At 40.8% G+C, this 26,206-nt stretch overlaps 1 protein-coding gene across 7 annotated transcripts in view; it reads right to left on the bottom strand.

Moving 5' to 3' along the window:
- The window catches only part of MGST1 (microsomal glutathione S-transferase 1), a 413,587-nt gene that overhangs the window by 280,605 nt on the left and 106,776 nt on the right, over positions 1 to 26,206 (bottom strand). For 4 of the 7 annotated variants that reach the window (XM_059935378.1, XM_059935381.1, XM_059935380.1 and 1 more), the window contains exon 1: positions 4,966 to 5,071. Coding sequence is in view for 3 of the 7 variants with exons in the window: in XM_059935386.1 (XP_059791369.1) it covers positions 4,966 to 5,094 (129 nt within the window). In the remaining 4 variants the exon portion in view is untranslated. Of the gene's footprint in view, positions 1 to 4,965; positions 5,095 to 26,206 lie in introns of those variants that run through there. The other 3 variants (XM_059935387.1, XM_059935388.1, XM_059935386.1) reach the window with 1 other exon arrangement.

The raw sequence follows: 26,206 nt of genomic DNA, 5'->3' as shown, positions 1-26,206 counted from the left end.
TATTGCGATTGAAGGAAAGAAGAAAATTAAGGAAGGTTAAATGAGTGTTGGGGGAAGGGCAAGTGATCAAATCAGTCAGAGATGCTTAAAGAGATTCCTTAGTCCAAAGGACGTCTTTTAGTCTCCACTGCTCCCAGTTCAGACGCACTCAGAAAATTATCTTCCAAAAGAGATTTTTCCCGTATAAGCAAAGAAATGTGAAAAAACTCATTTAAACCAAAAAAAAAAAAAAAGGCAAATACAACTAGTGTCCCAAATCTTTGTAGCAGTGCTTGTCAAAGTTTTGCTAAAGACCCCCTGCTTCAGGCAACTCTTTCTGGCCCCTACCACAGACTGCTTTAACCCAAACCTTTTTCCAGGAATCGGCAGTTCTAACAAACCTTCCCAAGTCTTCTTACTCTCCCTGAAATCTGAGTACCGCTGCTTTCCGGGACAGTTCAAACTGGATAGGAGAGGGGGGTTTAATCAGTTGATTGCAAATGATTCTGAAGTTAAGCACCTCCCTTGTGACCTAAAATATTTTAGATCTGTAGAATAAAAGATTTACACATCTTGATTAGGTGTGATATGCATTTTTAATTGCAAAAGAACAGCTGTAAAGCACCAGGTGTTTCTCTTACTCAAACTATTTTTTGTTTGTTCGTTCTGAGGACAAATGAAAAGACAAACTGTTATAGACAAAAATTCTTGCCCTGTAACTTTTTCAAATCCTTCTTTTTTCAGCATTTGTTCTCTGATGAAACAGTGAGGCCAATCCTTGATCTGCTTTAGAATCCTTCTTTGCTGCAAAACGTTAAATGCCAAGTTTGCGATTTGGGTTTAATGAACACCCCAAAGATCAAGAAACCTTTAAACATCTCGTCGCAGTACAAGTCAGAAGCTCTAACGGTCCCTCTCACCATTAGAAAAAGGGTTTGCCTTATCTTGTTGTCTCCCCCCTGCCCCAAATTTGCCTTCCTCTCCTTAATTTCTACATCATAATAGAAAAAGGTGCTCATTACGCTTTCACTCGTCCTTAGAGATGAAAAGAGAGCTACAGAATTATAAAGATGACCCTAAGCGAACACCAAAAGAGCTTAGAATTCTCACATCGGGGCTGACGCTCATGATTAGCTGAATTGCAGGAACTACACGCGCTTCCACTGGAAACAGGATGCATTCACGCACTAGTTTCTTGTCTCGTGCTTAGCAACATTATCACTGAGCACCTGGAATAGTTTAGGCATTAAGTGTAATTGGTTTTGCTTTACATAAATCTGTAGCTTTGTAAATAAGCGGAGCATTTCAGCTTCTCTCTAACACCAATTAACTTAAAGGGATGCGTTGTTTGCCGGAGACTGCTGGGTTCTGTACTGTATTTCTCCAGTAATGTGCTCACTGGCTGGCGAAGTTCTGTGTCCCTGCAGTGTTCCATTGACTCCCAGTCACTTGGTGTCAAGGGTCTGTACCCAGCCACTCATTTGCTCCATTTTTCAGTTGTAAAAGATTGGGAAAATGAAGTCTTCCCTAAGAAGCAGCGTCTGTGCTCTATTTCTGTCCACGGTGGAGACCTGAAAGGCAAGGCACTTGAAAATGTTTTCTGTGACCGGCAGAGCACAGATCTGACACCAGCTGATTCTGCCCATAACTGATGTCCACATCTCTTTCCTCTTTCTTTTTTTCTTGTAACGCTTCAATCCAATGCAGCCAAAAGTCACTGCATTGAGCCTGTATACAAAATTAAGAAAACCATATATATATATATTTTTTAAATTAATTAATTTATTTATTTTTGGCTGTGTTGGGTCTTCGTTTCTGTGCGAGGGCTTTCTCTAGTTGCGGCGAGTGGGGGCCACTCTTCATCGCGGTGCGCAGGCCTCTCACTATCGCGGCCTCTCTTGTTGCGGAGCACAGGCTCCAGACACGCAGGCTCAGTAGTTGTGGCTCACGGGCCCAGTTGCTCCGCGGCACGTGGGATCTGCCCAGACCAGGGCTCGAACCCGTGTCCCCTGCATTGGCAGGCTGATTCTCAACCACTGCACCACCAGGGAAGCCCCAAGAAAACCATATTCTTATTATGTAAATTTGCTAGTGAAATGGTTTCCATCAGAGGGACTTTTTTTAATAACACTCAGAAATCTGCTCCTGGGAGTTGGTAAATTTTTTCAAGCTTCTGGGATGTTACCTCTCATCTCTTGACTCGGCTTAATCCCTTCTCTCTCATATCTCCTTTAGGTAATCTTGATATATACCATTCATTCCACTCTGGCCAACCTCTAATTCTCTTGGTTTCTGAAAGTGTTTTGTCGACTATCAGAGTAACAGTATCACCAAGTATCACCAAAATACAGCTCATGATTCCAAAAAGTCTCCTACTAATATTATGTGATTTACAAATTGAAGGAGGGAGAATCACCCCTTCTGAAAGCTGTCAGTATCCCTTGTTGGATAAGCAAAGAGCTTCAGCATTAGGACCGTGAACCAGTCCGGCGGTGGGCATAGCCCCTCGCCACTGCTAGAGAAGCTGACATACGATTACCGGTCACAGGCTTATGGGTAAGGTTCTTAAGTGAAATCAACAGCCAAGTGATGACAGCACACAGGTGCTGCTAACATTCAGGTCTGCTTGTAGAGAATAAGGAAATGAAAGGACCCACTCATAATAACAACCCTTTACAGTTTACAAGTTGCTGTCACATTGATCGTCATCTGAGTGGTTGGCACCACTCCTGGGAAGTAGACACATTTTGGCATGCCCATTTTGTACATGAGACATTGCAGCTCTGAGACATTGAGTTATCAAGAGTCACAGAGATACTGGATGTCACAGGACTAGAAGCTTGGTCCCTCTGTCTCTAAAGAGCCAGCCCCTTCTACAAATGACACTCATAATGTCACCAACACTGGATCATCCCCAGCCACTTAGGTGAAACACTCTCTAAATAATCCAAAAGGGAACAAGAATGAAAAGAAAGACCACGTTGGGGTCAGAGACTCTGACAAAATGGTTACCCAAAACAGCATGTTTCTAACATCTCTTCCCCTGCCCTCAGCTTCCTCTGTGTTGCCAGGCACTAACCTCAGGTGGACTTTAGGCTGTCAGAAGCACCCCACTGAAAAGACCTGCGCAGACTGACCACACTGGGGTTGGGAAGGAGGGTCTTGGGCTCAAAAGCATCCTTTCCTTCCCCTTCCAACAAAATACCCTCAGATGTACTATAGTCAATTCCAAACTGCTTAGGAAAGAACGGGTTAAGAAAAATACATTCACCCCCCAAAATGTGACTAATATTTGTGAAGACTCCTATAGTACTTGCTGAGTACAAGACACTGTTCTAAGTGTTTTTATTTAATATTAACTCATTAATCATCACAGTAACTCTGTAAGTACAATTGTAGACCCCATTTTACAGATACGAAACATGAAGCACAAAGGAGTTAATAACTTTCCAGGACTTCCCTGGTGGTCCAGTGATTGAGACTCTGTGCTTCCAGTGCCGGGGGCACGGGTTCTATCCCTGGTCGGGGAACTAAGATCCCACATGCCATGCGGTGTGGCCAAAAAATAAAAAAATAAAAAATAAATAATTTTCCAAAGGTTATACATGCAGCATCGACAGAGTAAAAATTTGGACCTAGGGATCCTGATTACAAATTCCAGGGGCTAGCACTCTCTATACAACTGCCTCTCAGTAAAGCTGTTGTCTACAATAGATTTTTACATATTCTCACGGCAATTCCATGGAAGACAACGCCTTAGCCCAAGGGATTTCAGTCTCTTTCTGTCCCAACAAAAAAGAACGTGACTTCTTCCATCAGTTGTTGCTGATGGAAACAATAGGTACTTTTAACACCCCTAGGTAGTGCCTCCTCCCTCTCTTTTTGTGAATAATTATTGTTCTCCTGCTTACACCCAAAGGCATGACTCTAAGGGCAGAATTTCAGACTCTATGGTAGTGAGTGGGTACTTCTATCTCAAAGCTGTTGTAGGGATCCTTGTAGGGTGTTCCTTAAATCACAACGTAAGCTGTCTGTTCCTCAAATGACAGTCATCATTAGATCAAGATGGAGCCGTAGGTCAACTAGTCTCTCCACTTCCTTAGCCTCTCCACAGACATTCCTGGGATTCCTCCAGCCTTGTTCTCCAGTGGAAGTGTCAAAGATAATCAAGGATCGTGATGACAACACCAGTCTCTCTGTCTCTCTCTGCCTATCTCTGTCTCTCTGTCTCATTCTCTTTTTCTCTCGCGTGCTCTCTCTCTCTGGCTCTGTGTCCCACTGAGGTTGTCTACAGTAGAATGGATGCTATTTGACAGCCAAGATCTTTTCCCCAAGTGATACATCGTCACTAGTCTACTCAGAGACTTTACTAATTATTAAATAATAATAGCAACCAAACCTTAATCTATCACCCATCTTAGACAGGCTTGAATCCATTTACTGGCTGGGAATCCGGTTGTTGCTTAAGCTTGCTAAACCACAAGTGACCAAGTCTCATATAAATACAGTAATGAGTCAAGAGCCTATGACAAGTGTCTATTACCATGGTAGCAGCAAGTCAGGAGCACATTTAATGACATTTACGCAAAGAGCAAGGTAACACTCCTACCAGGGATAAAAGAAGGAGAAAAATGGAATCAACAGGAGGCAGAAATTTGGCAAAAATCAGGGGGAAGTCACCATAACATTGAAGAAACTACCAAGAAAGCACACATGTCGTCATCATGTCAGTTTTCATTTGCCCAAAGCAATCTCTGGAAGCAAAACGAGAAGGCAAGTCGAGAGAATATGCTAAATTTTAAAATAAGAGAAAGAGCTCTCTGTCAGAAATGCCAGAGAGGAAGTGTGAGCTTCAGAAGCCAGAGCAGTGAGAGGCCATCTGGAAACACTGATTTCCCATTTTGGTGTGATACACTGCACAGCGTAGGTGCCTGGATTCCCATGAATTGATTAGGACCCCCCTAGAGCAGACCCTATGCTTCTTACCACATTCCCACGCTTCTCTTACACGAGTGAAACCTTCCTGACCAGTTTCTACGGTATCTCCAGAAATGCAGACTTCTGTCTTCATGCAGCTTGTACAGTTCTGCCTTACTTCTTTGCACCCAACCACGCCTGAAAGACAGGAACAAACAAGACGGACAAGTGTGGCAGTGAATGAACCGTTTTACTGCAATTGTAAGTTCACGGAGAATAAATTATCCTCTAGTTCAAGCTGTCCAGTGGTAATTCTCATTAATAATAACACTTCGACAACAGTCTGCCTCTCACAATGACAGTGAGTGCTGGAAACTTTATCGTTACTCTCGAAGCAGGAGTCACATCCCAGACGGCCGGCCCAGATCACCATATGCAGCTCACAAGAGAAGGCTTAAATTACCAGGAAGCTTGACTGCATAACTGTCCCCGAAGTTCACTGGCTAGATGAGCAGGTGGAAAAAATCCAAGGGCTTCTCTCCTTCCAGCTTTCTCTGCTGATTCACGCTACATCGTAAATGATTTTTCACATTAATGAGTTAGTCAGGCTACAAGGATACTTTCCTCTCTTCTTGCTTCACTGAAGATACCTCTTTTACTACAGGATCTTTATTTCCTACCTGTGGCCACAAGGTAATAGAGAATATGTGGTCCATGAAGACAGAGATTTTCGTGGAGATCTACATCTCCACATATGTACTTACATATACATATACGTATACTTACATGTACAGAAGGAGAGTCAGTAGCTGATGCTACTGTGCTTCTCCATGTGCTTCTCCATAAACACTTCTTTATGTTGTCTCTCTATATGGGCTACTCTGGGCTTCTTTGAAGCCTGATGGCTGGTACCCCAGGGCAAGTATCCCCCAAAAGAAATAAAGCCAGGCAGAAACAATACTGTCTTTTGTGACCTAGCCAGGGGCTATGCAGAATCACTTCTACTGCATTCTATCTGTTGAGGCAGTCAGAGAGTCCTGTTTAGATTTAAAGAGGGGAAACCGGCTCCATCTCTTCGTGAGAAATAGCAAGGTTCTAGAAATTCACTTGGGACCCCAAATGTTGCTGTGGACATTTTTAGTCTAAAGAGGAACAGATGTCTGTTAGACAAACAAAGGGCAGAGGCAGGAGCATTTCAGGTAACGTTAGGAAGGAGCATAGGCAACATGGCAAAGTGTGAAACAGAACAGCTTATTCTGCAAACTGCAAGTTGTTTGGACTTTTGACAGGAGCAGTTGTTTGACTGTAGCACAAGATTCAAGGGCAGAATAATATGACAGATTTGTGTTTCAAAAAGAACACTAGTCAAAAAATGTAGAGGATACATTGGTAGGGGCTAGATAGAAGTTAGCTCAGGATGGTGACTGTGTGTGTAAGTGAAGATTGGTAAGAGATAATGAGGTCTGAGGTTAGGATAGCAGGATGGGGATGGGAAGGGGAAGAACATAGGAGCTTCAAAGGCAGAATAATAGGAAGAAACCATTTATTGGATTTCCACTGGGCATTTAATTATCTCAGGTAGCTCTCACAGTAACTCTATGATCTGGGAATTATTATTGTCTTTATTTTGTACGTTAGGAAACTGAAACAGAGAGAAGGCAAGGTACTTACCCATTTTCCCCACAATTTGAACTAGGATTCATAGAGTCCAACGTGGAAGCCCACACATTTAATCACTAAGCTGTACTGATTGCATGTGGTGTTGACAAAAGAAAAAGTGCCCAAGATCATCAACAGGTTTCTGAGTCAAGCAACAAAGTGACTGTTAATGCCACTCGACTAAAGAAAGAAATACAGGAGGATGGGGGACTGGGATGGTGGAAAGGCTGTAAACATGTTTGTACATAATGAATTTGAGGTGTCTGTAGGGAGTTGAGTGGAGATTTCTAACACCCTGTTGGTGATCTACACAAGGCATGATGGGTTTTGTTCATATAGAAATGAATCCAATGTTTAAGAATCTAGTTGGAGACATTAGATGTGAACAAGTAAAATTAAACAAATATTTTAATAGCAATTCGAGACAATACTATGAAAGATGTCATAGGTCAGCACACAATTAATTTCCATCTTAACTGAAAGTAAAATAAGGATCCAGAAGAGGAAGAAATCTTGATAGGTTGGGGTGATAGGACAATGTTTTACTGAGGAGGTATAACCTGGATCTTCAAAAATGGACGAGGATTTGGATAAAGAAAAGAGAAAACGGAATAATACAAAGGTTTTGGAAGAAGCCAGAGAAAAACTCATAGCCCACAGTGCAAGTGTTTTACAAGGGAAAGCTTTGAAGGCAATATAGGAAATGGACACCAGAATGCCAGAGTTCTAATCTGCGGGGCAAGATATGCTGCCTCACTGAGTCTCAGTGACCCCGACTGTAAAATGGGTATTTCAGTTACAACCTCAAGGTTTTTATGAGGATTAAGTAAGATAATATATGTAAAGCAACAAGAACATAGTAAGCACCCAGTAAATGTTTATTACTGTTTTATTTTTTAAAAAAAGAAATGAATCTAAGTCATCAAACGTTTATACTTAAAAGGACCTTAAGGAACTTCTAACCAAATTTTTATTTTATAAATGAGGAAATCTAGGCCCAGAGAGGTGATGCAATTTGCCCACAGAGAAACACCTATTTAGCTGGTAAAGCTTCCAGGAGTTCTGACACTCACTCTGGCTCAGTGGAGTATGGATTCGCCAAAGAATTATTAGGGAAGAAGCCTCCGTAGTTAAATGCTGGATTTAACAAACAATTTAGTTCAATGTCTTCATGACTTCTCAGAAGCTTTATTACATATATTGGGAATTGCTAAGAAATGGATTTGCTATTCAGTGTTTTCTAAATTCATGTGGCCACTCAGTCCTTTGCTCAGAGAATACTTCTCAGCACTGGTATTCTTTGCTATATGTTGGAGATGCTGGTAGGGTAGAAAATACATAGGCTTTGAGATCAAGCAAAATTGGATTTGAACTAAGTATCCATCAGGCAGTAGCTGGGCAGCCTTTGACATACTATTTAATCTCCTTGAGGCTTAGTTTCTACATCTGCAAAATAGAGTAAGAACATATACTTCACAGGACTTTGTACATCAACATATATAATGCATGTGGCAAAAACCCTGAGACATGATGATAGTCAATGTAAATTAGTCACCTGCTATTTTTACCTCCTCTTCAATCAGCAAATACTCATTGGATATCTTCTATATTCCCCAAACTACTCTCAAATATATATTATTTAATATTCTATTTCTCACTCTTAGAAAAATAAAAAGCATCTAGTCTTTCCTATTTGTTTTACTCTAAATAAAATGTTTATGCATTAATACCAATCACCTTGATGCCAGACCCTAAATTTTCCAATTTGGGCACTAGAAGAGATGGAGAAGTAGAAATCTCATTTATGAGAAGAAAAAGACCCTTGATTCATCGTAACAAGTCTTCATGGAATTTGGAATTTCTCCAGATACACAGTTAACAAGTTTCCTCTTCCTTGGTACTCATAATTGAATTATAAATGAGTTAGAGCTTCATACAGATAAACACTATATAAGATGGAAAGAAACTGTGATGGTTAATTTTATATGTCAACTTGACTGGGCCATGGGGTGCCCAGATTAAACATTATTTCTATGGATGTCTATGAGGATGTTTCCAGATGAGATTAGTATTTGAATCAGTAGACTCAGTAGATTGTCCCCCCACGATGGGGGTGGACATCATTCAATCTACTGAGGGCCTGAATAGAACAAAAAGTAGAAGGGATGATTCATTCCCTCCCTACCTGCCTACTGATCTGGGACACTGGTCTCCTGCCCTTGGACTGAGACTTACATCATTGCTCCCCTGGTTATCGGGCCTTCAGACTTGGACTGGAATTATACCACTGGCTTTCCTGGGTCTCCAACTTGCAAACAGTAGGTCATGGGACTTCTCAGCCTTCATAATTGTGTGAGCCAATTCTTCATAATAAATCTTCACATGTGTATCTTAATGGTTCTTTTTCTCTGGAGAACCCTGACTAATACAGGTTTTGGTACTGAGTGTGGTTCTAGAAGAACAGAATATTAAGAATGAGTTTTCTGAATTGGTTCCAGAGTTTATGGAATTGGCTCTCTAATGTGATTAGATTTAAAGTTGCTAATGACTCTTTCTGGTAGTAAAGAGAGGGCTGACAATCCACGGCATGATCTGGCAATAGAAATATGCAAAACATCTTCATTGGGCACTCCTAATCAACCACTTATAAGAATCAAGAAGCTAGGTAACTCTGTGTACTACATATGATACTTTCATTTTTTAAAAACGAATGAATATAATGACATTGACTGGTTGCTTCTAATGTTGCTGGACAAAGTAGTGTAAGAAAAGGATGAACTCAGGGGTCTGAATTCCCAGTTCAAGCACCATATAAATAACCTAAGAGTTTCTTTGTGCGTCCTGAAGGAGACTCTTGTTTCCTGTAGCTGCAGGGCTGAAAATTTGAAAATCAATGCAGGACCATCCTGTGAATGAATTACAATGCAAGTTGAACTCCTAGCCTCTCACAGTGTCTACTGTTAACGTCAGGGCATTGATCCTGGAAGCTGGGGTGGGGTCATGTGGGAAGACCCTGAGGGAGCTGGAGACATGGAGCCTCTAAATTCTGATGAATCTTTGTCAGTGGAAGAGGTCTCCCCACCCCCCCAGTGGAACTAGCCTCTCCAGACCTTTCCATCTCGGTCTGAGGGGATTCACCCTGTATAGCCTGAAGAAACTGTTAGGGTCTTTCCCTGAGGCAGCTGCCAAGCAAGACAATGCAGAGTATCCTCAGGACCCACCCCTACATCCCTCTTCGCCTCTAGACCTGTAAATGGACTCAAGTCCTAGTAGACTCCTAAAGGGGAGGTGATGGGCTACACTCTAGAAGAACGACATGAGTTTTCTCATTTATACAGTCAGGAAAACAGGGAACATGGGTGGGTATGAATATTAGGAATATGAGATAAAGGTAGAAGAAATACAAAGTTGGATCAGGCAGAATTTATTAATATGGTTTCACTAAATCAAGATTATACATTAAATATTACAGCTCAGGGAGTTAGAAAGGGTTCTAACAGTTTGTTCAGTTGGTTGGCTGAAACATGGACCAAAGAGTGGCCCACAGTGAGCAAACTGGAAAATCCCAACCTGCCTTGGTTTAAAGTATAGGAAGGGATTCAAAGGCTTAGAGAGGTTGGAATGTTAGTGTGGATTTGTCATTTAAGACCTACTCACCCACACTAGAAGGGCCCGGAAGACATACCTTTCACCAATACTATGAGAAATAAGTTAGTGGTGGAGCCCCAGCATCCTTGAAGAACTCTGTGATCACTCTTCTGTGTAGGCCAGACCTTACACTGGGAACTGCAGTCACTGAATTGGGAAACCTAAATGCAATGGGAGTGATTGGATCCCAGGGTGACAGAGGCCAAGCGACAGCACTCCACCACCAAAGGCAGGGTGAGCCTTCTTACCATAATGGACAGCAGAGTCAAAGTAGCAATCAGCATAGCTTGACTCATGCAGACCTATGGCACTGGTTAGTTGATCATTGTGTTCTCAGACATAAGACGCTAAATTCTTACTTAATGTGTATCGGCAGAAAAGTTCTAGGTCAAGTGGACACAAATTTAATCTGAATCATAAAAACAGAGAGTCACAGCCATCTGAACAATTTTCAGGCTTGAGCCACCTTACAGACCCAGACCACTTGGATTAAGTGGGTGCGGGGCAGGTCCCCTTGAGAAAGGACCCCAGTACACTACAGAAATATACTGTTAATTTTCCTCCTAGGTCCCCCCAAAAGGTACCTACTGCCTTTTGTCAGAGTACTTGTACACTGGGGATAAGGAAATGATCAAACCTTTTGGGAACTACTGGATACAGGCTCTGAACTGACACTGATTCCAGGAGACCCAAAACATCACTATGGCCCACAAGTCAGAGTAGGGACTTATGAAGGCCAGGTGATCAATGGAGTTTTAGCTCAAGTCTAATTCACAGTGGGTCCAGTGTGTTCCCAAACCCACCCTGTGGTTATTTACCCAGTTCCAGAATGCATAATTGGAATAGACATACTTAGCAGCTGGCACAATTTCCACATTGGCTCTCTCTCCTATAGAGTGAGGATTATTATGGTTGGAAAGGCCAGTGGAACACATTAGAACTGCCTCCACATAGGAAAACAGTAAACCAAAAGAAATACTACATTTCTGGAGAGATTGCAGAAGGAAGGCATATGTCCAGAGAAAATCCCAGACAACTAGTATCTTCCTTGGACTTTATTCTTCATCCCTAAAAAAATTTAGCTCCTGGGTACAGCTGAATTGGATATGGATGAGGTTTAAACAAGTGGAAATAAGCACTCTTCTCACCCTCACATGTGCCGATCATAGGTGGAATTACTTCTGTGCAAAACTAGTTTACTAAAGACATGGTAGCTAGAAATGTAATAAGAAAAATAAAAAGAAATGAAGAAGGAAGGAAGGAAGGCAGGAAGGAAAGAAGGAAGGGAGGAAGGAAGGAGGGAGGGAGGTGGGAAGGGAGGAAGAAAGGAAAGAAGGAAGGAAGGAAGGAAGGGAGGGAAGGAGGGAGGAAGGGAGGGAAGGAGGGAGGAAGGGAGGAAGGAAGGAAGGAAGGAAGGGAGGAAGGAAGGAGGGAGGAGGGAAGGAAGGAAGAAATGAAAGAAGGAGAAAAGGGAGGAGGAGGGGGAGGGAGGAAGAAAGGAAGAGAAAAGTTGACCCTTCTCAGCAGAATACAGAACATTTCAATTTAGTTAGTTTGGTATTCTCATAAACCCATGAACAGTGGAGCCAATTGTCCATTAAAGATTTACCAGCCATTCCTAATCTTCAATGTGCAAAGTGTCCTTTGGAGATTTCCCTGTTACTAGTTGATGAGGATTACTCTTCCTTTCAAAGTGATTTATGGTTACTGAAGAATCTGAACAGTAAGAAATGGACTGTTGGTCATATAACCAAAATTTTACATGTGATTACTGACTTTGTCAGATCTCAAGTTGTCCCAGAGCACTCTAATAGGACCTTAAATGTCTGCAGAAAAAAATTTTTAACCATCTATCTGAAAAGTTAGATAAATGGCATCTTAAAACCCAATTATCTCCTTATATTGGGGGCTGTATAAGGGATGTTTACTTAGGAATAGTAACCTTTCCCTCTTAACCCACTACCTCCAGATTTGCAAAGATGCAGCCAGAGCTAAGACAATACTTCTATTCTTCTGAGATAACTGAACTAGCAAAATCTAGAAAACACCAGCAACCCTCTGAAATGTCAAAACAGCCTGGTTCAAATAGTTCAACTATTCATATTCACATTAATTATTTCAAAGATATGTATTGACTGCTGATATGCCCAGTATAGTACCTAAGATTACAAAGGTGAGGAAGACAGAGAAGATCCCTCATGGAGCATACAGTCTAGGGAAGAATCAAGGGGTAGGTCTCATCTAAACCCTGAAAGATGAGGATAATATAACCAAACAATGGGGGACACTTGGCAGCCTCCTCAAGTGATTGTGTAGATACAGGAAGTCCTTGGAGATCTAGAATTATTTTTAAGAGGTCTCATAGAAGGGGCCTCAGGCTCTTCTCTCCACTCTCACCCCAGGATTAGTTTCAAAGAGAGTGGAGAACAGAATAGAATTCTGGGATGATTTGGGGAATCCAAAAGAACTCTGAGTTCTTCTGGAAGTCTGGGAGACAGCATCTGCATACATTCAGTCAGCCAATCAACAAACATTCAGAGTGATCCTCGTTGTGTGCCAGGCGTATCTGTACAGGGCTTTTTGTTATTGTTTATAGCACTAAAGCAAGGCAGCAGCAGAGATGAATGGCTTCATGGGATGTCTGGGGCAGAGGGCCCAAGATATCTGCAAGTCTCCAGCACCCCCTCTTCCCCAACTCTCAGGATACAGAATTTATAGCTCTGAAAGAAAGGAGAGAGAGAGAGCAAACAAGTGTCCCCAAATGCACTTTGCGGTCACGATGAGGGGTCACAGAAGCACAAAGCAGCGTGGAGGACCAAACGGGAGAATTGTCTATCTCAGGAGAGACAAGTGCAGGACAGGTGAAGACCAAGGAGTAGGTACTGTCTCATCACTATTGCTATGAGACTGTGCTATGAGCTTAGATTAGTCCCATGAAGAAGGAGAAACTATGACTTAATGGAGTTTAAACCAGAAATAGGGAAAACTCAGAACTGACTTAGATTGTGTTGTTTATAACCAGAGAGTAATAGTGTCTTTGAATGCATATTTAGTTGAATTATATAAAATAAAGTTTTATTTTCTACACAACCAAGACACTTGAAAACACTGCCACCTGTACACAAGCTGTGTGTGTGTGTGAGTGTGTGTTTACAAACATAGCCAAATGTACTTGAACGTTGGACCCTTCAGAATAGCCACCTCGGGAGGTTCTATTTATGGTGTTGTCATTGTTCAACTCTTTCTTAAGCCTTCAGCATCATTTTATAAACCATACAAGAAAATCAATTTCATTAGTTTATATTTACTCTCCATGTTTGATTATCAATTGTAAAAGAAAGAAAGAGAAAAAAATGATCCACTTAAATCAAGGTTTTATTTACCAAACATGGCACTTGCAGGCTTCTGGTAGTTTCCAAAATTCAACAGACGTATGTTTATTAGCTCTGAATATACGCAAAAATAAGCAATGGCAAAGATGCTTTGAGCAATGGCTACTGTATTGTAATACATGTACTATCAGGTGACTATTTCGAATGAAAACATTCATTTGAATGTATTAGTATATTTGTGGAAAACAAGAATCAACCCAAAAAAGCAGCCACGTTATTTTATTATTATTATTATTATTTGAAGTCTTCATTGAATTTGTTACAATTTTGCTTCTGTTTTCTGTTTTGGTTTTTTGGCCGCAAGGCATGTGGGATCTTAGCTTCCCGACCACGGATAGAACCTGCACCCCCTGCATTGGAAGGTGAAATCTTAACCACTGGACATCCAGGGAAGTCCCACAGACACATTATTTTAAAGTCCTAGGTATTTAGGGCAGTGACGAAAATCTCAACTTTGACTGAACGGTCATTTCTCCTTCAACTGCACGTTCTCTGTCACTGTCTCAAGCTCCACGTGCCATATATTTCTCCACACTTTAGAAAGGGCTTTCTCAAGAGGGCCATGACATCAGTGCTGTCACACAAGAAGACAGGGGAGCTTGAGAGTGTCTGGGTCACACTTCCTCCGCTGCCTCTCACACAGGTATCTTTGCATTTTTACAAGCATTACTCATAATCTCATTTTTCATTCCCATCTTGCAACTTTATGCCTTTCTTTTTTTTATTTTATTATTTTTTTTAATTTTTGAATTTTATTTTACTTATTTTTTTTATGCAGCAGGTTCTTATTAGTCATGCATTTTACACACATCAGTGTATACATGTCAATCTCAATCTCCCAATTCATCACACCACCACCACCCACCCCCCGGCCACTTTCCCCCCTTGGTGTCCATACATTTGTTCTCTACATCTGTGTCTCTATTTCTGCCCTGCAAACTGTTTCATCTGTACCATTTTTCTAGGTTCCACATATATGCGTTAATATATGATATTTGTTTTTCTCTTTCTGACTTACTTCACTCTGTATGACAGTCTCTAGATCCATCCACGTCTCAACAAATGACCCAATTTCATTCCATTTTATGGTTGAGTAATATTCCATTGTATATATGGACCACTTCTTCTTTATCCATTCATCTGTCAATGGGCATTTAAGCTGCTTCCATGACCTGGCTATGATAAATAGTGCTGCAATGAACATTGGGGTGCATGTGTCTTTTTGAATTATGGTTTTCTCTGGGTATATGCCCAGTAGTGGGATTGCTGGATCATATGGTAATTCTATTTTTAGTTTTTTAAGGAACCTCCATACTGTTCTCCATAGTGGCTGTATCAATTTACATTCCCACCAACAGTGCAAGAGGGTTCCCTTTTCTCCACACCCTCTCCAGCATTTGTTGTTTGTAGATTTTCTGATGATGCCCATTCTAACTGGTGTGGGGTGATACCTCATTGTAGTTTTGATTTTCATTTTGCTAATAATTAGTGATGTTGAGCAGCTTTCCATGTGCTTCTTGGACATCTGTATGTCTTCTTTGGAGAAATGTCTATTTAGGTCTTCTGGCCATTTTTGGATTGGGTCGTTTGTTTTTTTAATATTGAGCTACATGAGCTGTTTATATATTTTGGAGATTAATCCTTTGTCCGTTGCTTCATTTGCAAATATTTTCTCCCATTCTGAGGGTTGTCTTTTCGTCTTGTTTATGGTTTCCTTTGCGGTGCAAAAGCTTTTAAGTTTCATTAGGTCCCATTTGTTTATTTTTGTTTTTATTTCCATTATTCTAGGAGGTGGATCAAAAAAGATCTTGCTGTGATTTATGTCATAGAATGTTCTGCCTATGTTTTCCTCTAACAGTTTTATACTGTCCGGTCTTACATTTAGGTCTCTAATCCATTTTGCGTTTATTTTTGTGTATGGTGTTAGGGAATGTTCTAATTTCATTCTTTTACATGTAGCTGTCCAGTTTTCCCAGCACCACTTATTGAAGAGACTGTCTTTTCTCCATTGTAGTTCCTTGCCTCCTTTGTCATAGACTAGTTGACCATAGGTATGTGGGTTTATTCCTGGGCTTTGTATCTTGTTCCATTGATCTCTGTTTCTGTTTTTGTGCCAGTACAATATTGTCTTGATTACTGTAGCTTTGTAGTACAGTCTGAAGTCAGGGAGTCTGATTCCTCCAGCTCCATTTTTTTCCCCTCTAGATTGCTTTGGCTATTCAGGGTCTTTTGTGTCTCCATACAAATTTTAACATTTTTTGTTCCAGTTCTGTGAAAATGCCATTGGTAATTTGATAGGGATTGCATTGAATCTGTAGATTGCTTTGGGTAGTATAGCCATTTTCACAATATTGATTCTTCCAATCCAAGAACATGGTATATCTCTCCATCTGTTGGTATCATCTTTAATTTCTTTCATCAGTGTCTTATAGTTTTCTGCATTCAGGTCTTTTGGTTCCCTAGGTGGGTTTATTCCTAGGTATTTTATTCTTTTTGTTGCCATGGTAAATGGGAGTGTTTCCTTAATTTCTCTTTCAGATTTTTCATCATTAGTGTATAGGAATGCAAGAGATTTCTGTGCATTAGTTTCGTATCCTGCTACTTTACCAAATTCATTGATTAGCTCTAGTAGTTTTCTGGTGGCATCTTCAGGATTCTCTATGTATAGTATCATGTCACCTGAAAACAATGACAGTTTTACTTCTTCTTTTCCAATTTGTATTCCTTTTATTTCTTTTTCTTCTCTGATTGCCATGGCTAGGACTTCCAGAACTATGTTGAATAATAGTGGTGAGAGTGGACATCCTTGTCTTGATCCTGATCTTAGAGAAAATGCTTTCAGTTTTTCACCATTGAGAATGATGTTTGCTGTAGGTTTGTCGTATATGGCCTTTATTCTGTTGAGGTAGGTTCCCTCTATGCCCACTTTCTGGAGAGTTTTTATCATAAATGGGTGTTGAATTTTGTCAAAAGCTTTTTCTGCATCTATTGAGATGATCATACGGTTTTTCTTCTTCTATTTGTTAATATGGTGTATCACATTGATTGATTTGCATATATTGAAGAATCCTTGCATCCCTGGGATGAATCCCATTTGATCATGATGTATGATCCTTTTAATGTGTTGTTGGATTCTGTTTGCTAGTATTTTGTTGAGGATTTTTTCATCTATATTCATCCCTTATATTGGTCTGTAATTTTCTTTTTTTGTAGTATCTTTGTCTGGTTTTGGTTTCAGGGTGATGGTGGCCTCATAGAATGAGTTTGGGAGTGTTCCTTCCTCTGCAGTTTTTTGGAAGAGTTTGAGAAGGGTGGGTGTTAGCTCTTCTCCAAATGTTTGATAGAATTCACCTGTGAAGCCATCTGGTCCTGGACTTCTGTTTGTTGGAAGATTTTTAATCACAGTTTCAATTTCATTACTTTTGATTGTTCTGTTCATATTTTCTATTTCTTCCTGGTTCAGTCTTGGAAGGTTATACCTTTCTAAGAATTTGCCCATTTCTTCCAGGTTGTCCATTTTATTGGCATAGAGTTGCTTGTAGTAGTCTCTTAGGATGCTTTGTATTTCTGCGGTGTCTGTTGTAACTTCGCCTTTTTCATTTCTAATTTTATTGATTTGAGTCCTCTCCCTCTTTTTCTTGATGAGTCTGGCTAACGGTTTATCAATTTTGTTTATCTTCTCAAACTACCAGCTTCTAGTTTTATTGATCTTTGCTATTGCCTTCTTTGTTTCTATTTCATTTATTTCTGCTCTGATCTTTATGATTTCTTTCCTTCTGCTAACTTTGGGTTTTGGTTGTTCTTTTTGTTCTAGCTCCTTTAGGTGTAAGGTTAGATTGTTTATTTGAGATTTTTCTTGTTTCTTGGGGTAGGCTTGTATAGCTATAAACTTCCCTCTTAGAACTGCTTTTGCTGCATCCCATAGGTTTTGGATTGTCGTGTTTTTATTGTCATTTGTCTCTAGGTATTTTGTGATTTCCTCTTTGATTTCTTCAATGATCTCTTGGTTATTTAGTAACGTATGATTTAGCCTCCATGTGTTTGTGATTTTTACGTTTTTTTCCCTGTAATTCATTTCTAATCTCATAGCATTGTGGTCAGAAAAGATGCTTGATATGATTTCAATTTTCTTAAATGTACTGAGGCTTGATTTGTGACCCAAGATGTGATCTATCCTGGAGAATGTTCTGTGTGCACTTGAGAAGAAAGTGTAATCTGATGGTTTTGGATGGATTGTCCTATAAATATCAATTAAATCTATCTGGTCTGTTGTGTCATTTAAAGCTTCTGTTTCCTTATTTATTTTCATTTTGGATGATCTGTCCATTGGTGCAAGTGAGGTGTTAAAGTCCCCCACTATTATTGTGTTACTGTCGATTTCCTCTTTTATAGCTGTTAGCAGTCGCCTTATGTATTGAGGTGCTCCTATGTTGGGTGCATATATATTTATAGTTGGTATATCTTCTTCTTGAATTGATCCCTTGATCATTATGTAGTGTCCTTCCTTGTCTCTTGTAACGTTCTTTATTTTAAAGTCTATTTTATCTGACATGAGTATTGCTTCTCCAGCTTTCTTTTGATTTCCATTTGCATGGAATATCTTTTTCCATCCCCTCACTTTCAGTCCGTATGTGTCCCTAGGTCTGAAGTGGGTCTCTCGTAGACAGCCTATATATGCGTCTTGTTTTTGTATCCATTTAGCAAGCCTGTGTCTTTTGGTTGGAGCATTTAATCCATTCACGTTTAAGGTAATTATTTATATGTATGTTCCTATGACCATTTTCTTAATTGTTTTGGGTTTGTTTTTGTAGGTCCTTTTCTTCTCTTGTGTTTCCCACTTAGAGAAGTTCCTTTAGCATTTGTTGTAGAGTTGGTTTGGTGGTGCTGAATTCTCTTAAGTTTTGCTTGTCTGTAAAGCTTTTGATTTCTCCATCGAATCTGAATGAGATCCTTGCCAGGTAGAGTAATCTTGGTTGTAGGTTCTTCCTTTTCATCACTTTAAGTATATCATGCCACTCCCTTCTGGCTTGTAGAGTTTCTGATGAGAAATCAGCTGGTAACCTTATGGGGGTTCCCTTGTATGTTATTTGTCGTTTTTCCCTTGCTGCTTTCAATAATTTTTCTTTGTCTTTAATTTTTGCCAATTTGATTACTACGTGTCTCGGTGTGTTGCTCCCTGGGTTTCTCCTGTATGGGACTTGCTGCGCTTCCTGGACTTGGGTGGCTATTTCCTTTCCCATGTTAGGGAAGTTTTCGACTATAATCTCTTCAAATATTTTCTCTGGTCCTTTCTCTCTCTCTTCTCCTTCTGGGACCCCTATAATGCGAATGTTGTTGCGTTTAATGTTGTCCCAGAGGTCTCTTAGGCTGTCTTCATTTCTTTTCATTCTTTTTTCTTTATTCTGTTGCACAGCAGTGAATTCCACCATTCTGTCTTCCAGGTCACTTATCCGTTCTTCTGCCTCAGTTATTCTGCTATTGATTCCTTCTAGTGTAGTTTTCATTTCAGTTATTGTATTGTTCATCTCTGTTTGTTTGTTCTTTAATTCTTCTAGGTCTTTGTTAAACATTTCTTGCATCTTCTCGATCTTTGCCTCCATTCTTTTTCCAAGGTCCTGGATCATCTTCACTATCATTATTCTGAATTCTTTTTCTGGAAGGTTGCCTATCTCCACTTCATTTAGTTGTTTTTCTGGGGTTTTATCGTGTTCCTTCATCTGGTACATAGCCCTCTGCCTTTTCATCTTGTCTATCTTTCTGTGAATGTGGTTTTTGTTCCACAGGAACAGGATTGTAGTTCTTCTCGCTTCTGCTGTCTGCCCTCTGGTGGATGAGGCTATCCCTTTATGCCTTTCTATTGATCTTAGTTCTGTTGCTCAGAGACACCAATGAGAAATGTTGAGTACATTCAATAAATAAAAAATATCCATCCACCCTGTACGTGATTCCTCTTTAGAAAATTGTGCAAATAAAATAGTGTTTTTCTGCTCCCTGTTCATTCTTGAGACCAAAGACTGTGCCCTGAATGTGTAATTGACTCCAGGGATAGGTAGAGGGTGTTCTAAATTTCAAATCTGAGTCCTGGTTCTGAAGCCCAATATTGCCTTAGAGAAGTTTCCTTCTATAATTATTGATTACCTCTCTCATACTGGAAATGAAGTCACATCTACAAAGATCCCAGTTTAGACTGTAGCATTTGTGAATTTTTCCTGAATGAAAAGTGCATTTATTTGCATTATTTCTATAAAAGACTTTGTTTACAAATGAGAAAACAGTCTTTTATCACATATATTTTGCCAGTTTGAATTTAGTCAGGGATCTTGGTATATTGATGCATATTTCATTCAAACAATACTTTGCTTTAAAAAATTTGCAGCTGGGGCTTCCCTGGTGGCGCAGTGGTTGAGAATCTGCCTGCCAATGCAGGGGACACAGGTTCAATCCCTGGTCTGGGAAGATCCCACATGCTGCAGAGGAACTAAGCCCGTGAGCCACAACTACCGAGCCCATGTGCCACAACTACTGAAGCCTGCGTACCTAGAGCCCATGCTCTGCAACAAGAGAAGCCACCACAAACAGAAGCCTGTGCATCACAACGAAGAGTAGCCCCCATTCGCCGCAACTAGAGACAGCCCGTGCACAGCAACAAAGACCCAATGCAGCCAAAAAAAAAAAAAAATTTGTAGTCAAAGATCACCTAGGAGGTGAATTTTTTATCACACAGGTGAGTTAATTTGTGGATCAAAATTATGCCCTTTATCTCCGTACTATGGATAATTGAAGTAAATACCATGGAGAAGGATGGAAAGAATTCTGATCTAGGCATAGGAGATGTGGGTCCTAGTATTTGCTCCCAAGCTCTGTGGATTTAATTGGACTTCCTCAAGCTCCCTTTCTATTTTCTGTGAAAATGAAAGGGCTGATACCTGATCTCCACTGCCACTAATATTTTCAGGCTTCATGGACATAGTGTGAAGGTATATTTTCATAAGCATCTAGTTGTACTTCATGACAACTTTGTCTGTCTCTCTTCCCTCATTTCCAAGTTTCTTAACAGCATTAAAAATATTTTGTCCATGGAGAGCAGAATATTGAGGAGCAGGACCTGAGAGGCTGCATTGGGAAGCCTTCTCAGACTCAAACCCTAAGTGACAAAAATAAAGCAAACCTAAATTACATAAAGCAACCAGAAGTTATGGGCTTATGCCATTGAAAAGTCTAGTTACAGACTGAATTGTATTACCTCAAAATTCATAGGTTGAATCCATAACTGCCAGTATCTCAGAATGTGACTGTTTGGGAAATTGGGTCTTTAAAGAGGTAAGTAAGGTTAAATGAGGTCACATGGGTGGGCCCTAATCCAATCTGACTGGTCTTATAAGAAGAGGAAATTTGGACACACAAGAAAACACCCAGGGTATACATGCAAGGGGGGAGGACCGAATGAAGAGGCAGCAGGAGGGTGGCCGTCTGCAAGCCAGGGAGAGAGGCCTCAGAGGAAGCCGACCTTGACAGCACCTTCATCTTGGGTCTGTAGCCTCCAGAACTATAAGAAAATACATTTCTATACTTTGAGCCACCCAGTCTGGTGTTTTATTATAGTAGCCCTTGCAGGGGTCTGGTGAAAAATGAAAATGTGGTACCCTGGTTTAAAAAGCAGGAAAAAAGTGCCACTAAAGATACTAAAACATTAGGCTTTTTCCCCTTCTTCCTTCTTCTTTCTTTGACTTCTGGTGATTTGTTGTTTGGGGGTTTGGGGTTTTGATTGTTTGTTTGTTTTTGCTATTTTAGGTGATCCCGAGCAAAGGAAAATTAAAATGTCAAATTATTAGCATGAATTTTACCATTTATCTCTCTGTTGTACAATGGCAGCTTCAAACGCAAATATAAGAGCACTTAATTCACATGCAGAGTCATCCAGATTGCACAATTCATCTTTCACACCCCTTAGATGCATATGTAGACCATTGTTATCAGAAGAGTAGAAATGCTGCAGAAACTAACTCAACTGTTTTTACTTTACTTCTTGATACACACACATTCTACCGACACTCTCTTTCCTCTATGTATTTATTGATGAGTGTGGAAGGACAGAAAGGAAAAGGAACTGAAGGTTGTCCTTTCTTTCCTTTTCCTTCGATGTCATCATTTTCAGCATAAATGGTTGACTCATACAGGGAAGTAGCACTCAAAAAAGAGATGATCTGCCAGGGTTCTTTGTTCGTTTGTGTTTCTTGCAAGGCAGTTGCCTTCTTTCTGCATTTGAAGCAAGTTCTGATTCAAAGGGAAAGCATGGCTTCTCAGGAGTGCCAGCATCCCGCTTACCCTGCCAGCGACCTGACAGGCTCACCCTGTACTCACTTGGAGTCTCAATGAACCTCCACACATGGCGGGGTTCATTGGAATTCTGTGTTTCTGGGTCATCGTGAATGCTCTGTGCAAACGGGGTAGCAGGGAGTGGCAGACACACATGTTACTTGTACTACTCTGCTCACCTGCATGACCCATTGTCCCATTAGACTTCCTTTACAAAACGCAAGTTCAAAAATAAAATGTTACGATCTTTGAGAACAGCAACAGCTGTTCATTAACAGCTGAGCATTAATCGCAGCACAGGGCCCTTCTGAACACGAGACCCTGTGCAACCACATAGGACATACACCCATGAAACCAGTCCTGGTCCCTGGATATGATGTTATGGAAAGCTCATGATAGCATCCGAACTCAGTGTCTCTTTTTCTGTTATCTGTCTCTACTCGCCTCCATGTCAGCTTTATTCTCAGCCAGGGTCTTATTTCATGGTTATCTGATGGCTGCAGAAAACAAGCTAGATAGAGTTCTTTCTCAAAAGTCCTAGCTATTGTCTCAGGACATCTCATAGATTCCAAAGGAGCAGGTGCCCATTTTGAACCAATCACTGTGACCAGAGCAATATCCTTCTCCGGCTACCCAGGGCTCTATCCCATTGCCCATCTCTGAAGCCGGAGATGGAGAGGACTTCCTAGGAATGAAGCACATGGATAGAACATCAGGAATAGAGTAGTCTTCAGAGGAAAACTGGGGTACAGTCTCCAAAAGTAGGATAAATGGATGCCAGGAAGCAAAACTAAAATAAAAGTCAGAGACTATTTCCACGATCTAGGATGTCAGAGTAGGAAGCTTAGTGCAATTAAGCAATGATTTTGGAGCTGGAAAGGTCACAGAACCTAGGTTGATTATTTTTCTATTCCAAGCTAGGACCAGCAGGTAAGGTTGTACAGCACACCTTATGCTGTAGCTGTTTTCCAAGGAGTTATGGTATGTGTACAAGTTCTGTTCCAGGAGAGTCTATTTGGATAATTCTTTTAGCATTTTCCCTGCATTTTCCCAGTATCATCCCAAATTTACCATCAAGGTATCCTGGACCCCCCAAAATCATTTGTATTCCTAACTTTTATATAAGAACTGCTTCCAAACACTGCAGCAGTACCCAGCACGGCAGCTGTTTTAGTAGCTCTGTTCTATTCAGACCTTCTCATGATATTTCACTTCTGACTGAGTGGGTTTTAAGACACCAGTTGTGGGGAGGGGGTGGTCAGAGGGAGGAGATTGGGGGCTGAGGGTGCTGTTAGAGGTAGAGGATGAAGAGTGAAAACAGGGTCACGCTTATACACAGTTGTATAGTTACACACTATGTTTGTGTGATTCCCCCTTGGACCTGTGATTGTTGGAGCTTCTGCCCTACTCAAAATCTCGCCCCAGGGGGCCTCGCAAGTTCTTATGGAAGAGCCTTCTCCACCCCATATGGAGTAAGTACCCACTGCTGTGTCACACCTCTCCCCACACACATACTCCCTGAAGAGTCACTCAGGAGGATCTCACTGGCACAGCTGCAGCGTGCCCTCACAGTGAGGCCACCAACCATCAGGGTTCTGCTTCCCGGTACTTCCAAGACCCCCCCAGGTGCCAACACTGCCAGATACCCTTGTCAGAGCCCCTAGGTATCTTGACAGCTCCTGACATTGTAACTCTGAGAGAGGCTTTGGGATTCTATATGCTGAAGCCCTCAGTTTGCTGAAGCCACATTTTTTCCCCTGCCAAAGGGTTTGCCCATTTTGTGCTCCACTCTGCCACACAAATACCAAAGCAGACTAGCCAGGCACTTTTAGGTCTTGTGGAGGTATTAGTGGAAACAGCAAAACAGAAATAATGGACACCATTATGTATTCAAATTCAAAACCTTTCAAGGGTTTTGTTTCAGCAAGCTTGGGTACCTGGAACTCTCTTCTCCAAGAATTTCTTTCCTGGACAGAGAATACATAATGCTGACAGGTCCCCTGTGCAAACAGGCTCCTGGCAGGTGACCTCACTGTCTTGGTTTTGTCAAAAGGAGTGAACGTGTCCAGCTGTCTGGGGTGACAGCAGCTTAAACTCAAGCTTGGAACTCATTAGCAGTAAATTAATTCTCATGATGAATTTGGTCAGGATAAGGTTCCAGCTTGAGATCTTGTTCAGAATCGGGGAGTTCTGGAGGTAAAGCTTACAGAAATATTACTGTTTCTCATAGAAACTTCTGTGATAGAGAGTTGTTTGAAATTGAATGCAGTGTTCTTGACACATCACAGAGACAGGTTTTATAGGAACTTAGCTCTGAATGGGAATTTTGATGTCATCTAGTACAGTTCCTTCTTTTTGGCATTTGAGGAAATTTTTTTTCAGCTAGTGAGTGACAAAGCTGGAACTAGAATCCAGATAATTCTTTGTTTTATTTCCTCATGGAAAAAATCACAAGAACAACAGGGAAAAGATTACTGACACTTTTAAAGCTTTGGCATCTGCCACATTTGTCCTGGATTATGGAAAATTTGCCCTCGTATAATCCAGACCACTTCTTATTCTGTACTCTCATGAGAAAGATTAGAGAGAAACTGTCAAAGTCCTGTGAACTCTGAATGGCATCTATTCCTGAGGTCTATATGACAAAGCCAAAGTCTTACATCTTATTTTCCATAGCAGGTACCCTGGCTCTTCCAGTTTTACAATGATTTTTTTTTCTCATCTGTGACCCATTTAAAAGGAATGTTCTTGTCTAAATGATCTTCTCTCTCACACACCCTCTCTATTTCCCCAGAAAATTAGGACATAACTCTAGAAAGCTAATGAACTCACAATTCTTTAAATTTCACAGCTCTGATGTTGGCCTCACCTCCAAATGTAGTTCTCCAAAGGTACAGAAGAGTTTTCACAGAACAGAAAACAATAAAGGTTTAGGTAATTTTAATGATGGAGAAACTGAAGAAAAGTTAAGAGTCACACAAAGACACTCTAGGGACACAACTGGGACACAGGTGATCTTGTCCCCAGGCCACTAGACAGAACCTATGTATTATTCAAAGAATAATTTTACAAAAAAAAAAAAAAAAAAAAAAAAAAAAAAAGAATAATTTTACTAACTCTCTGATCTCTGTCCATAATTATGTAGAGATCAGATTCTCCTTGAGAGAAGTGTGTGTGAGTGTGTGTGTGTGTGTGTATTTGGTTCACAGCATTTAGCCCAAAGAGTTTGCTGGTTGTTTATACTGAATATGCTTCCTGAAAACTAACTTAATAATCTCACTCAGTTCTGCCTCCCTCTTTTTCATTCATGTGAGTGAATGAGGACCTGCAAGACCAGTCCTCTAGGTCATCACCATGAGTGATTTCGTTGTCAGCCTTTCTAGTAAAGCTGCCTACCTGGATCTCAATTAATGCTAATTATTATAGGGACTCCATTACCCAAGTGAGGAAATGGCTCCCCTGATAAAGGCTATGCAATGGAAAAAGAAATTCAAATTTGCCTGCTTCTCAATCAAATATCCAGATTCTAAGTGAGCCTAACACCCGACCTATGAGTAGGATAAGTACTAAGATTCGACGTGGCGGAAGTGTACCCCAAAGTACCAAGCCTTGAAGACCCAAGAAGAGTGTTGGTAGGAATATCTCTGGACATAAACAAATATTAGTTGCCACTGGCATCTGGCTTAACACTGAAAGGAAGCCCATGCTATTGCTAAAGGAACAGCGCAGAAGGAAAGGAGTGGTGCCCTGCCCACAGCTCTGCCACATCTCACTAAGCGCCCAGCCTCACCAGATCTGCCCTCAGTCTCAGCCGGCTTCTGCTGAAATTACAGGGTTTCTCAACCTCAACACTATTGAGGTTTCTCAACCTCAACACTATTGACATTTTAGGCTAGACGATCCTTTGTTTTAAGTGGCTACCCCAAGCACTGTAGGATATCTTGCAGCATCCCTGGCCTCTGCCCACTGGATGCCAGTAGAACCCACTAGTTGTGACAACCAAATATATCTCAAGACATTGCCAAATGCCCCAGAGAAGGGGGCAAAACTGCCCTTGATTGAAAACCACTCATCTAGGGGCATAGAAAGTGGGGTCAGGAAGAGGCCACAGGTAAGCTGGCTCTCAGAGGATGATTGTTAACCTTTTTGGTGTCTCAGTACTCTCACAGAATTCAGTGGGGAATTTTTTTACCTTATATCCATAAATACACTTAAGTACATATGGTCAAATTTTTACTTCAAAAACTCCCTCAAGTTGAAAAATTCATGCTCTAGGGCATTCATTCCTTTACATC

The sequence above is a fragment of the Balaenoptera ricei genome, chromosome 10 (assembly GCF_028023285.1).
Source record: "Balaenoptera ricei isolate mBalRic1 chromosome 10, mBalRic1.hap2, whole genome shotgun sequence".
NCBI classification, from domain to species: domain Eukaryota; kingdom Metazoa; phylum Chordata; class Mammalia; order Artiodactyla; family Balaenopteridae; genus Balaenoptera; species Balaenoptera ricei.
This window is presented reverse-complemented; position numbering and strand designations above follow the sequence as displayed.